The 12,719-nt window shown below is 40.4% G+C and overlaps 1 protein-coding gene across 1 annotated transcript; it reads left to right on the forward strand.

Annotated features, from left to right (window-relative positions):
• The first annotated feature begins 398 nt into the window (after positions 1-398).
• Positions 399-4,861, forward strand: LOC127582522 (C2 calcium-dependent domain-containing protein 4C-like). Its single transcript, XM_052037854.1, has 2 exons — positions 399-667; positions 1,155-4,861. The coding sequence occupies exon 2, from the start codon at positions 1,187-1,189 to the stop codon at positions 2,528-2,530; it is 1,344 nt and encodes a 447-aa protein (XP_051893814.1). The 5' UTR covers positions 399-667; positions 1,155-1,186; the 3' UTR covers positions 2,531-4,861.
• The last annotated feature ends 7,858 nt before the right edge of the window (positions 4,862-12,719 follow it).

Below are 12,719 nucleotides of genomic sequence, written 5' to 3' on the forward strand. Positions count from 1 at the left end.
ACTTAATAAGGTGAGATGAGGTAAAGTAGGGAGATGGTTCATTTGAAGCATAAACACTACACAAGCTAGATGGTGTTTTGTATTTTCTATCAGTTACAGGGGACTGTCACTCAAAAATGCAGAAGTCTTGAGACTGACTCTCTTCCCAGTTCACCTCATCCTTCCCTTTCCTTCATCCTGGTGCATTTATTCGTGTCCTCTTAAAGGCATCGACACTTTTCGCCTTAACTGCTCCAAGTTCACGTTATTCTATTGGTTTAGTGCTGCCGTTCAGAATTGATCAAGGGGAAATGTTCGTCCAGAAGTCAAATACAAAAGCAAATTGGGCAGAGGACAAATGCCCACCCTTTTCACAACGCGAGTGCAGCATTTAAAAGAAATGTTGCAAGAGGCTTTGTGTCGAGAGAGGACCATAACACGGCGCTAGGCAACTGACGCCGTGTGCAGTCACTGGTTACCTACATGATCAGGTTAACCTGTTCCTCAAAGCGGCACCTCTCACTTATTGGCTGATGTGGCCTATTATTCCTGAGTGACGGATCTGGCGGATTAAAACGATGCAGAGAGGGAGAGGCGAGTCGGGGCCAGAGCTGTTGAGATTTTGGGAGTGAAGTCACAGCGCTGGAGCAGAGCGACCTCAAGAACAGCAAAACACACGAACAAACGTGTAAGTGGTGCATTTTGTCTTAAAACAAAACCTGTTTTCCTATTTTCTAAGCCGTTCAGTGGAGTATTGTCAACGCAGCCGGAGATTTGGCATTTTGCATTATTTTCAAAAGTTGATCTACTGGTTGAAGGGGGTCAGGAACTACACAAAGCAAACGGCGGGAGTGCAGTGTGATGATTCCTTCCCCTTCTGCTTATGAAGCGACGAGTTCCATCCACAGCAGACCTTGCCCAGCACGGCGCTGGTAGGAGGTGATTACACGTGGGACTGTGAACTTTTGTCGCGTTGTTTGTGTTACATGCTTTTCTTAAAAGTTAATTTGAATTCGAGACAGCGAACAGCTAGACCTGGCGGTGTTTTTCTTAAAAAGCCACACGCTGAAACGAAACAATGATTTGGATTAAAATAACATGATTGCAAAATCAAATTGCATTTATTTTCTCATGACTGTAAATTGACGGGTTTTCAATATCTCTCTACTTCCCAGATTACAAGCCCAGTGGCTCGCAGGAGGAGAAGATGTGGCTCTTCGAAAAAATTCGAGGCTCGGTGGAGAACAACTTGAATCGCGCTGGTGACGCCGGCGGCAGGGAGAAGCAGCCCAAGGGTCCCATGTTCAGTAATGTGTTGACTCCAGATAAAATCCCTGATTTCTTCATCCCTCCCAAATTTCCAAACAGCGCGTCCGAGGGGGCGTCCGCCGAGAATGCCGAAAACCGGCAGAAGAAGTCAAACTTGAGAGCCTCCACCTCCGAGCAGATCTTCATCACTAAAAAACCCCAAGGCAGCCCCAGGATGAAGAGCAAAACCACTTCCGAGGCTGGCAGCAACTTGTTGAAGGTGGCCAACCGGCACATCATTCAGATCGAGAGTGCGGATGAAGCCAACCCTGATGACTTGACCGAGTCTGGTTGCAACACCAACTATGACCCTCAGTCGCAGAGTGCCATGTCTCTCCCTTACATCCCATTGACACAGACTTCCTATGGCTTTTCCACTTTGGTGGAAAGTCCTCACACCAGGCGAAAGGAGTCACTATTCCATGCTGATCATGGGAGCCCTATGACCTCGCCCAGTTCTCCAAGAAAGCGCCCATCTGGCCACCGAAACAATGGGGAGAGCCAACATCTCAACCCACCAGAGTTTAGCCTGTCCCTGGCCAGCACCTACAGATACTTCAGTGGTGGAGACAGTGATACTGCCTCCTCTGCAGAGTCCTCCCCCTTCAACTCGCCCCTTCTCTCCCGTTCGGTCTCAGGGGCATCTCTGCTCAAGATGTTCAGCCATGAAAATCTGGCCAAGCACTGCAAGCCTCTGCAGTCATTCACCCGCAACAGCTCCTTGTCCACAGATGAATGCAGCTCCACGGATGCCAGTCCGAACATCTCCAAAAGGATCAGGTGTCCCACACCTCCAGCTGGTGGTCCTCCAGCTCCACAAGGGGTTCTTCCTCTGAGTTTGCTCCATTATCAAGACCGAGTCCATAAGGAGCACACCATCCACCTCAATAGAGGGGGTGCCATCAGGCTAGCTGCTGAATACGATTCCACCAACGCCCGCCTTCGCATCCGGATAATCACTGCTGAAGACCTTTATGACAAGACTTTGGACAACAAAAGCATCAACTGTTGTGTCATTTTGTACCTGAATCCCGGAAAGATCCAGAAGCAGCGCAGCACCATCATCAAGAATAGCAGAAACCCCATTTTCAATGAAGATTTCTTTTTCGATGGACTCCCACTTGATGAGTTTAAGAGGGCAGCTTTGAAGCTGAAAGTCGTCAACAAAGCCTCCACCCTCAAGCGTGATGCAGTCCTTGGTGAGAAAGAACTGAAATTGTCTTTGTTGCTCCCTTTCTTCTGATATTGACCAGTTTTCTGCTTGGGGGATGTTGTGACACATTCCCACACTTGGTCAATAAAAGGCTGCTCTCCTGTCTTTAGCTGATATTTGATTAACTTAAGAAATTGCATGTCTAATTGAAAAATCTTGAACTTTCACAGAGCTAAAGGTATGAGTTATCAAACTCAGATGGATGATGAAAATCGTGTTTACTTGAGTTAGGCCCCCAGAGGAAGTTCATATGTTTATAAACCTATTTATGAATATTATTATCACCATTGAAGGAGCTGGTGCAACAACGGAGAAGAAGGACATTGCATTGAGAAGAGGCTCTTCTAAGATGTTACTGAGTTGCATTGCTAGGAGAGGACTGGTCTCTCCACTGGCACTGATCCATAATCCACTAAGCATACTGATGACAAACCCAACAGTTCTGCATCAAATTGATGAAAAGACCCACTTTCTTTTGTTCAGAAAAATACTACGAAGATTCTCTGGGGCTCTGCACACATCCTGTGAATTATGAAGTACTTTTATGATGTTAGAATTATCAGATCCGAGGGCTCTGAAAAGTTTCATTGGAGACTTGTACTGTAAATGCTCACTTCCAGTGTGCAGACTGTGGGGAAGTTTTGATCAACTGTGGAGAACTGATCTGAGATTTTCATTCCTTCCCACCCAAAGCTAGATGTTAAAGTTGAAGACGGTCATAAATGTGAGCAGGAGGAAGGAGTCATGGAAAACTGAGATGTACTTAGCTTTTCTTAAAATTTTAAGACTGAAATGTACATATTGTGAGAGTTAAATGTAAAACGTTCACTAATCATTTGTGAAGTATGTATCATTCAGGCTTGAGTATAAAGTATCAGTGATATTTTGATGATATAACTTGTTTCTGAGTACATATTATATGCACAGAGTTTATTGGGGAAATGTGCCACAAGATCTTTTACTTAATAATTTGTTAAAGTATCCACTGCCATGGAAGATTGGGAATAGAAAAGTATTATTATCCCTTTTACTTCTGGCAGATTTTTTTGTAAATGGATGCATGGTATCTATATAATACTGCCTGATTTAAAGTATATTCATGCGTGAGTGTGACTTAATAAAGGTAAGTTTCTAAATAGTGTATGATAGATTGGTGTTTCTGTGTAGCACAGTAATACCATTGTGTGCATGTTTGGTGAAAAATAAAGTATAATGCTGATCACTGACATTGACTGAGAAAGTTATAGTGATACTCTGATTGTATCTGGATTTTTATGATAGCACCAAGAAGCCATACATCTTTATTAGTGTCTGACTTACTGTTGCAAAATCAAATTTGTATTTATTGATTTATTTTCATTAATCTTAATGGTAGGGATATAGACATAGCATTGGACCAATAAATGGTTTGAAATAGCTTTGGAAAGTAATTTATGTGGGTGAAAGAAACAAGATATTGTATCTTTATTTATTTCTAACTGGATTAACCAAAGGAGGGCTGGAACTAAATCAGCTTACCAAAATCATCTGGGACCCAGTGCCAATGTAAAAATGATAGCTTTGGCATTTGAAAGTCACATTTAAGTATTACAATGACTTGCTCAGTTCTGCAATGCACATAAATGAAATTTTAAAAAAACAGAAGTGCAACCAGCAACTCCACCTTATTTGCAGAGCAAAAAATTGATTGAATTAAAAAAAAATCTGCCTCTAAATTCATGGCAAACAATTTGTAGTATGTTGTCTTTTAGGATTATTAAAAGGCATTCCACTCTTGCTGCATTTCTAATGAGCCTCATGTTGTTTGGTTAAATCAGGCAATGAATAATCTATTTCCCAATCCTAGAAGACTTTTAAAAAAAAACGGCCAGTTTTGACCAGTGTAAGCTCATCACTTTTTAACTCCGATCTCAGGATCATAGAAAATTTATGGCATAGAATGGATCATTTTAATTAATAGATTTCACAAAGAGCACAAGCTGAGCTGCTGTCATGGAAATAAATCTTTTATAAGTAATTTGTATGAAATCCTTCATAAATCATACATATTCTAAGGAACTTAGATAAACCTAAATTACTATTTAATTCTTTATTAAGTAAATGAGAATGACTGTTTACATTTTGTGCAGAGTGTTGTACAGAATATTCTAGATATTGTAATTTGCCTCCTTTTTGCTACTTAATTTATTATGCCAGAAACAGTGTTACTGACAATCAAGCTTCTTGAAGCTGTTCTCCAGTGGTTTGCACTGTTCAGTCTGTCCTGGTTTGTAATTGTAATTTAAATGTATAGATCTGGTGGGTAAGTAAATTCTGTGCAATGTATTGAATGTAGTAAATAAAAATCATCTGTGGCATTTTTGTTCTGCTCATTACTTGAAATACTTGTAGATGGGAAATATATTAAGATAATGAATTGCAGAGAGGTACATTGGCTGCTTTCCTTCTTGGGATAAAATAGAGATTGAAGCGTTTGCAATCCAAATTTCCATGTTCATTATATTAATGTTGCAAGTCACAATCACTTATGGTTTTAGCAAACAGCTCATTAAAGGATACCTGTAATCTGAATCTAGCTTTGTTGGAATGTAGTAACCGTCAGTGCTTTCTGCAGATCTAAAATACCCGTATCTTTGCATATTCTCAGGTCAACTCCATATTCAATTCTGATTTAAATAAACTTCATAACCTTTTAAAACAAACAGCAACCATAATTATTACTGTGTATTAAAACACTAAAAGAATATAAAAAGATCCATATTCAAGGGTTTGGAAACAGACTGCCAGGTGTGTATTTTTAAAGGATCTTCTCTACAGTTGAAATGTTTAAATTCCCTACTGCACATGTTCTCCCCACTCCCACCCCCTGAGCTGCTAACTCTGTTTCTCTTCTACTCAGATGCTGCCTGATCTGCTGACCATTTCTGGCATTCTCTGCACTTATTACACCGGGAAGCTAGAAATCAACAAAGCCAATAGAAAAGTATTACTTCCTAGCCAAAACATGCCGCACTTAATTGGAAGAAAGCAATGATCAAATAATAACATTCAACTGTAAGTAGGATTGATCATTGATATTCCCTGAAGATATTTAAACATTGGAGGCTGTTCAAAGAGCAGCAGAATTAATCCTTGGATATAGAAGCATGAATCATAAGGAAAGTTTAGAGAGATTTGGGCCTAGAAATTCTTTGGGGCCCGGAAAAGTGCACAAAACGGGTGGTACATGATGGGAAAAGTTCTGTTGCACACATGACTGAAGTTGCTTAACATTCATAATGGGCCCTTAGACCTCTGCACCACAATAGTGGAGAAAGCAGAGGAAATAAGTCATATAGAACAGTACAGGCCCTTCAGCCCACAATATTGTGCCAACATTTTATCCTGCTCTAAGATCTATCTAACCCTTCCCTCCCACATAGCCCCCTATTTTTCTATCATTCATGTGTCTATCTAAGAGTCTCTTAAATGTCACTAATGTATCTGCCCCCACAATGTCTGGAGGCAGTGTGTTCCATGCACCCACCACTCTCTGTGTAAAATAAACTTCCCCCGACATCCCCCTTATACCTTCCTCCAATCACCTTAAAATTATGTTCCCTCGTGTTAGCCATTGTTGCACTGGGAAGAAGTCTCTGACTGTCCACTTGATCTATGCCTCATCACCTTGTACACCAGGTTACAGGGATTAAAGAACATAGTGGCTAGATTAAGCTGATGGTATTTAGCCTTTCAAACTGATGTAAGTTCTGGAATTACGTCCACTTGCTGACAGGCTTGGAAAGGTGAATACATCTGCTTACTACGTTGCTGGATCCCACATGGACTCCAGCAACAGACCGTTTGTCGCTGAGATTCCATCTTGGATTTTGCCCCACGTCAGACCTGGTTCACAGTGTGAGACCATTGCTTTCAAGAGGATGGCAGAAAAAAGACTTCAAAGGACAATGGAAAGCAAATTAATTTTAAACAGTTATTTTCATTCAAATTAATGTTGTCAGTTAAAATAATTTTGTTAAACAATTATATTTTTAAAATTAGTGATTTTTATATGTTCCTGAATGTCATTGACTGATTTTAAGACGGGAAACCCCTGCTCCCAGTTTTGCCACTGTCAAAGGCTGTCAGTGTTGTCAATAGAGGCAAGGTTTTCGCACTGTGGCACTAAAGGGCCTGTCACATTCAGAGCACACTCCAGACACCGACTTGCGTGGAGGCCCTACAACATGAGTGTGAGGGAACTGAGGGAGGCCACGACAATCAGATCTGGTGTATAATGTTATACCAGCTAAAGAAGATGAAAACTCCCAAAACAAAAATGTTGCTCAACATCTCTAAACATTAAAAAATAGCCCACAAGGATTACCCAGAGCTTCCAGTTCTCTGACCCCTATCTATGGTCTGCCATGCTATACCAATAGAGCTCAGTTTCAAGTCCAGGAACAAAATATCATCATCTTGCTTGGTGTCAGTACAGCCTTTGAACTATTCCAAATAATCAACTAGAGATATTCCACGGCATGAATATAAGATTTACAAATTTTTGTGAGAACTCCTTGACTAATTTACAAACCTATTTTTCACTATAGAGAATAGCATGCCATTCTCCACCCACTGGAATACACTGTACCAAAATACCCCCAGTGCATCTTGTCCAGCTTTTTAAATTTACAAAAATTTGCTAAACAAACATTTTCCAGGAATGCATTTCTTTTGTAAATCTAGGAATGGCTGTAATACAGATTTGTTCCTCATACCTCCAGCATTCTTTTACATTCCTGGTATTTTAGATTTCGTCTGTCTCCTCCTATTTAAATGTCATCCCGACATACCACTCTCTTTCACCTGGCACCATCACTACTTACGTCATTCAAGCTCTTCTTGTCCCCACCCGATCACCAACCTCCCCTTTTGTTCTCTCCTCCCCACTCCTACCTCCTGAGATGCTAACTCTTTCTCTTCTACACAAATGCTGCCTGATCTGCTGAATATTTCCAGTATTCTCTGCATGTATTACACTAGGAAGCCAGCAATCAACAAAACTGAACTCCCTAGCCAAAACTGCAGAGTTTAATTGGAAGAAAACAATGATCAAATAATAATATTCTACTTCAAGTAGTAATGATCAATGAGGTTCTCAGAACATGGGAGGCTGTTCAAAGAATACCAACAGGATTGATCCTTAGATATAGAACCATGAATTTTAGGGAATGTTTAGAGAGATTTGAGCCTAGAAATTCTTTGGGGCTCAGAAAGGTATGCACAGCAGTTGGTGCCTAATGGGAAAAATTCTATTGCAGACAAGGCTGAAGTTGCTTTACATCCATAATGGGCTCTCAGACCTTTGCACTGTAATGGTGGAGCAAGCAGAGGAATTAATTCATGTATCCGGGTTATGGGAGTTGAAGAACATAATGGGAAGAGAGACCCAGGAAGTAGAGGGACAGTTAGTGCATCAGTCCAGGGGTGGAGGAGAGAAGGGATCGATTGGAAGATCAGATCGGGTTTGGCTGACTGATTTGCTAACACTGGGGAGTTGCAACAAGTGATCTGAGGGAGCGCTGTCACAAGAGTGACAAGTATTTAACTTAAAATGGACAGAACAGTCACCAAGTCCCAGCACCAACTCCACAAACTGCGACATACATTTTGTGGGCCACCATGTACATCCAAGCACCTCCCTGAGTTTGCACATAAGATACACAGAGGAGTTGGAAAGAAAATCCTGGGCTTTGTTGAGCCTACAGACCCTGATGAATTTCTTTGGCAAACCAAAACATGTAGTGTACATAAATATTGTGCAAATCGATATAATTTCTAGACTTAGATACCTATGACGTTAAACTACAACAAATTGATTTACTGACATTCAGAAAATGGCTTGGAATCCAGTCCCTCTTGGATTGAGCTCATTTTCTAGGGGCCATTTATTTTTGTTTTGAACCAGTTGGTAATTAAATTCTATCATGTTGTGGATTTACACAGAATCCATGAATTGCTTTACATAGTGTGGAACTAAGCAACCCAAGGGGGATAACTGGGGCATCTCTTTAACCTGCTAATTCTGCATTTAAAACAAAATCTCAGTGGAATTCATGCAAATTCACAGCTGGTATCCTACTGGCCCAAAACACCGACTGCCAAAGATAGTCAATCCAGAAAGAATAAATCACTGACAAGAGAATGCCCTTTATCTCCCTGAGGGAATCTGTGGTGCATTCACTACATGCCAGAGCAATCTGGATATTTGTGATGATCCATCAGCTCTTGTGGTCAATTTTCAGATGTCAGCTTACAAATGAGCAGATTTATTGGATTCACTTTCAAAACTTGCCACAGAGAGGTTTAACATCATGGCTTCTCGATTGCTTAGCACAGGAGCATAACAATAATTCAAGTAACTTATAAGTTCACAAAATAGTAAAATTGTGCTAAAGAAATGATTAAAAAAAACCTCTGTAAATGTCCATGTTAGTTGGAGGATGCAGGACCCATGTTACAGAGAATGCATCTCAAGCTAGAACTAAGTTGAAGAACTTGAAAAGAAGCTACACTTGTCAAATGCAATTTTGATGGCTAAAGGCTAGTGTGATTTAAAATAGAGGCAGTATTTTGTTTAAGTATAAGCTTAATTAAGCCCTCAGAGCTTTTTTACAGTTTACTGTCACTTTTAGACTTTTAGTGGAAACGTTATATGTTGCATGGTGATAGTAGTTACACTAAGAATTGAACTTGCATTTAAAATTTGAAAAAAAAACCCTCTATCAGATTTCCCACCTTAAACTTGTGAACTTATTATTCAAACATAAAGGTGAATAGGTTTGCTAGCAACATTTTGTATACAGTAGCTGGCAAAATTGATATTCTTTAATCATGTACGGCCTGCAGAGAAAATGACACATCTTGGTTACGTTTGGAACTCTAATAAGTGTGGAATATTTATATGTCACATCAGGACAATAAACTTTGTTCTGCTGTGGATATAGGGGGCCAGTGCCAGAAAAGACAAAAAATCCACTCTTGGCAATCCTACAGGATTTTGGTCAGCAACAGCTGTTACAATGCACCTCACCTGCAACAGTTGGAGTTGAGCCAATCTACAGGGCTAATGTAAAATGATTCATTCCATTGGGTCTACTAGACTCAAGGTCAGTAATTGGGAATGTCTTCAGGCTAAGATCCAAGTGATTGTCAAGTTATTTACAGAAGTATACGAGAAGATGGGCCTTACACTCAACATCCATATGACAACAACCTTCTAACATCCTGTTTCCTTTGTACAGCAATGCCTTTTGACACTGGAAAACATGGACAATTTCTCATCTCTCAGCCAAGGCAGATTTCAATGAAGAAATTCACCATTATCTTCATTACGTCGACACAGCCTTGGCCAAATGAGGAATAGAATGGTTAAAGAATTGGATCTCAGAACTGGCATAAAACTCATGGTCTACTGGGCAGCAGTGAATCCTTTCCTCCTAAGTGCTTCTAAGACTTGGGTGACCTGTAGCGCTTCAACGCACCGAAGAAATTCCACTCATGCTGTGTCCACAAATACTTTAAATCTGCTTTTGGTGTAAGCAAACACCAGCATCCTCTCTCAGGCCAATATTCCCAATACCAAGGGCTGGGGTACCGTTGGCTTCCATTGAATAGGCCTTTGTCTTCATGCCCAATACCAGATTTCTGACTCAGACAGTCTACTACAAACTCTGTCATGGGAAGCAATTACTAAGTGAATGGAGGAAAAGATTCAAGGATATTCTCAAAGTCTTCTGGAAGAGGTGATGTCAGAGTAGCCTAGGTGAGTACTTGCATTTGGTGTGCACTGCAGCCACTTTGCTCTGATGGAGGAGGGAATGAATGTTTCAGGTAGTTGATGGTGTACCAGTCAAGTGGGCTGGACAGTGTTAAGCTTCCCATGAGTTGTTGAAGCTGCACCCATTCAGCCAAGTGATACCAGTCCATCACACTCCTGACTTGCACCTTGTGGAAAGACTTTGCCGAGGACAGGAGATGATTCACCCTCCTCAGGACAACCATCTTCTGACCTACACTTGTAGTCACAGAATTTATCGACCAGTCTTGTTGAGTCTCTGGTCAAAGGTGACCCCCAATTTGTTGATGGTGAAGGACTTGAGAATATTGCCAGTGAATATCAAGCTCACAAAGAAATATATGGGAGAAGGACCAAAAGGTTGTCAAAGAGATATGTTTAAAATTGCATCCTATAGCAAGAAAGAAAAGTAATGAGGTGGACAAGTCTAGGGAGAGAATCCTGGATGATTTGCCTTTGCATCTGAAGGTAAGGGCACTGACGGTGAAGCAATTAAATTCAGGGATGAGCCAGAGGCCAGTTAGAGAGGTGCAAATACTTCATGTGGTAATAGAGCTGGAAAAGAATATAGAGACAGGGAAAGGTGAGAGTCTGGACAGATAATCGTTTAAGGTGAAATAATGACTTTAGCCAAAATGGTTTGAATACAGTGAGTCCTTATATTCCTCAATCACTTGTATAAAAGCTCATCTAATCAACTTTTTATTGACTCCTTCAATGAACTATCCTTATAATATATTCCCCAAATCTAACAAACTCATAACTAGGTGAAAACAAATACGATCCAAGTAGGCCATTAATAATAAAAAAAACAATCTATAAAGTACCTAATCTGTATGGAAATAATATTCATAGAAAAAGTTTTGTAAACAGCTTAGGGTAAATCCATCTTGAAGACATACAAATCCTAAATAATATCAGGAAAACCATATGAATAAAGACCCCCCCACCACCCCACCCCCCACACTAAGTAACAGAGACCATTCTTGAACACTATTCAATTATTGGAGAGATGACAAGGATTCATTACAATTCAAATCCCAGCCTCCAAATAACTCTGATGTCAGTGGCTGAATGCAGTATGTGAACTAGCATGTATGTATTAGCTTTTCTATCCTTTTAAGAGGTTTCCTTTTAAGTCAGTTTATACCTCTATTAAGAAGTCAAAGGAATACCATATGAACATTTCATGCCTTCAGATACTAACATCCTGAACAACTATTTCCAGAGGCTAGAGAGAATCAAGAGCCATTCCCTTAATCATCTGAATGCTAGAGGTTTGTTAGATATGTTGTTGGTACTTCATCTGAAATGCTTTTTCATTGGTAAATTATGGGAGCTGTCAACTGAAATTCATCCCTCTCCTAAGAGCAACAACTATACCTTACTGTCAAAATAATGGCCCAACAAGCTTTGTGATGCAGCTTCCCTTCTCTTGACAGCAAGGAGGCGTGTTGTCAAGAATAATGCTGCAAAAGTATGAATCATGAAATCATTGAAATTTACAGCACAGAAGGAGACCATTAAGGCCTTTGTGTGCATGTCAACCAAAAAAATGGACTTTAGATTAGTTTCATTTCCCATCTCTTGTTCCATAGCCCTGCAGGTGTGTCTTCCTGTAATCATTTAGCTATTACTTAAATGTGGAGAGGGTTTCTGCCAGAACTTCTTCTTCAGTGTTCCACACCCCCACCATTTGTTGAGTGAAATAATTGTTTTCTCAACTCCCTTCCAACCCTTCAATTAATTAACTTAAACCTCTCTCTCTTACTTATTGACCTTTCTGTTCAGGGAAATGGGTCTTCTGTTTGTCCTGTCAAGGCCTTTTAAAGTGTTATACTCCTCAGTTATATTTCCCAACATTTTTTCCCCTAAGGGAAAATTCCCTAGCATAGACAGCCCCTGCCCATAACCATAATCCCCCAGCCCCCGCAACGTCTTTACAAATTTCCTATGTGCTTTCTCCGGTATTATCACACCTTTCAAATAGCGTTAGGAATACTTTACACAGTTCTAGGATGACCTCCCTGCACTTCAATGTCTCAGCCAATAAAGGCAAGTGGCCTGTATGTATTCTTTACCCTTTACCTGTCTGTCCTTCCACCTCCAGTGAATTATGGACATGTTTTCCATGATCCCTCTATTCCACTATAATTCTCAGTATCCCTGCTTTTATCATACTTCATACTTCTTCAGCTTGAATTCCATTTGCTTCTTTTGTGTCTTGCTGACCACTCTATTAATATCTCTCCTGTAGCCAAGAAGTCCCTTCATCACTGTGAAACGTATTGCCAATTTGGCATCATTAGCAAATTTCTAAAATGTGTCCGACTTGTAATCTTCTGTGTAATCTTCTCACAAGCCAGGAAGAGAAAACTTTAA

This window comes from Pristis pectinata, chromosome 24, assembly GCF_009764475.1.
Source record: "Pristis pectinata isolate sPriPec2 chromosome 24, sPriPec2.1.pri, whole genome shotgun sequence".
NCBI classification, from domain to species: domain Eukaryota; kingdom Metazoa; phylum Chordata; class Chondrichthyes; order Rhinopristiformes; family Pristidae; genus Pristis; species Pristis pectinata.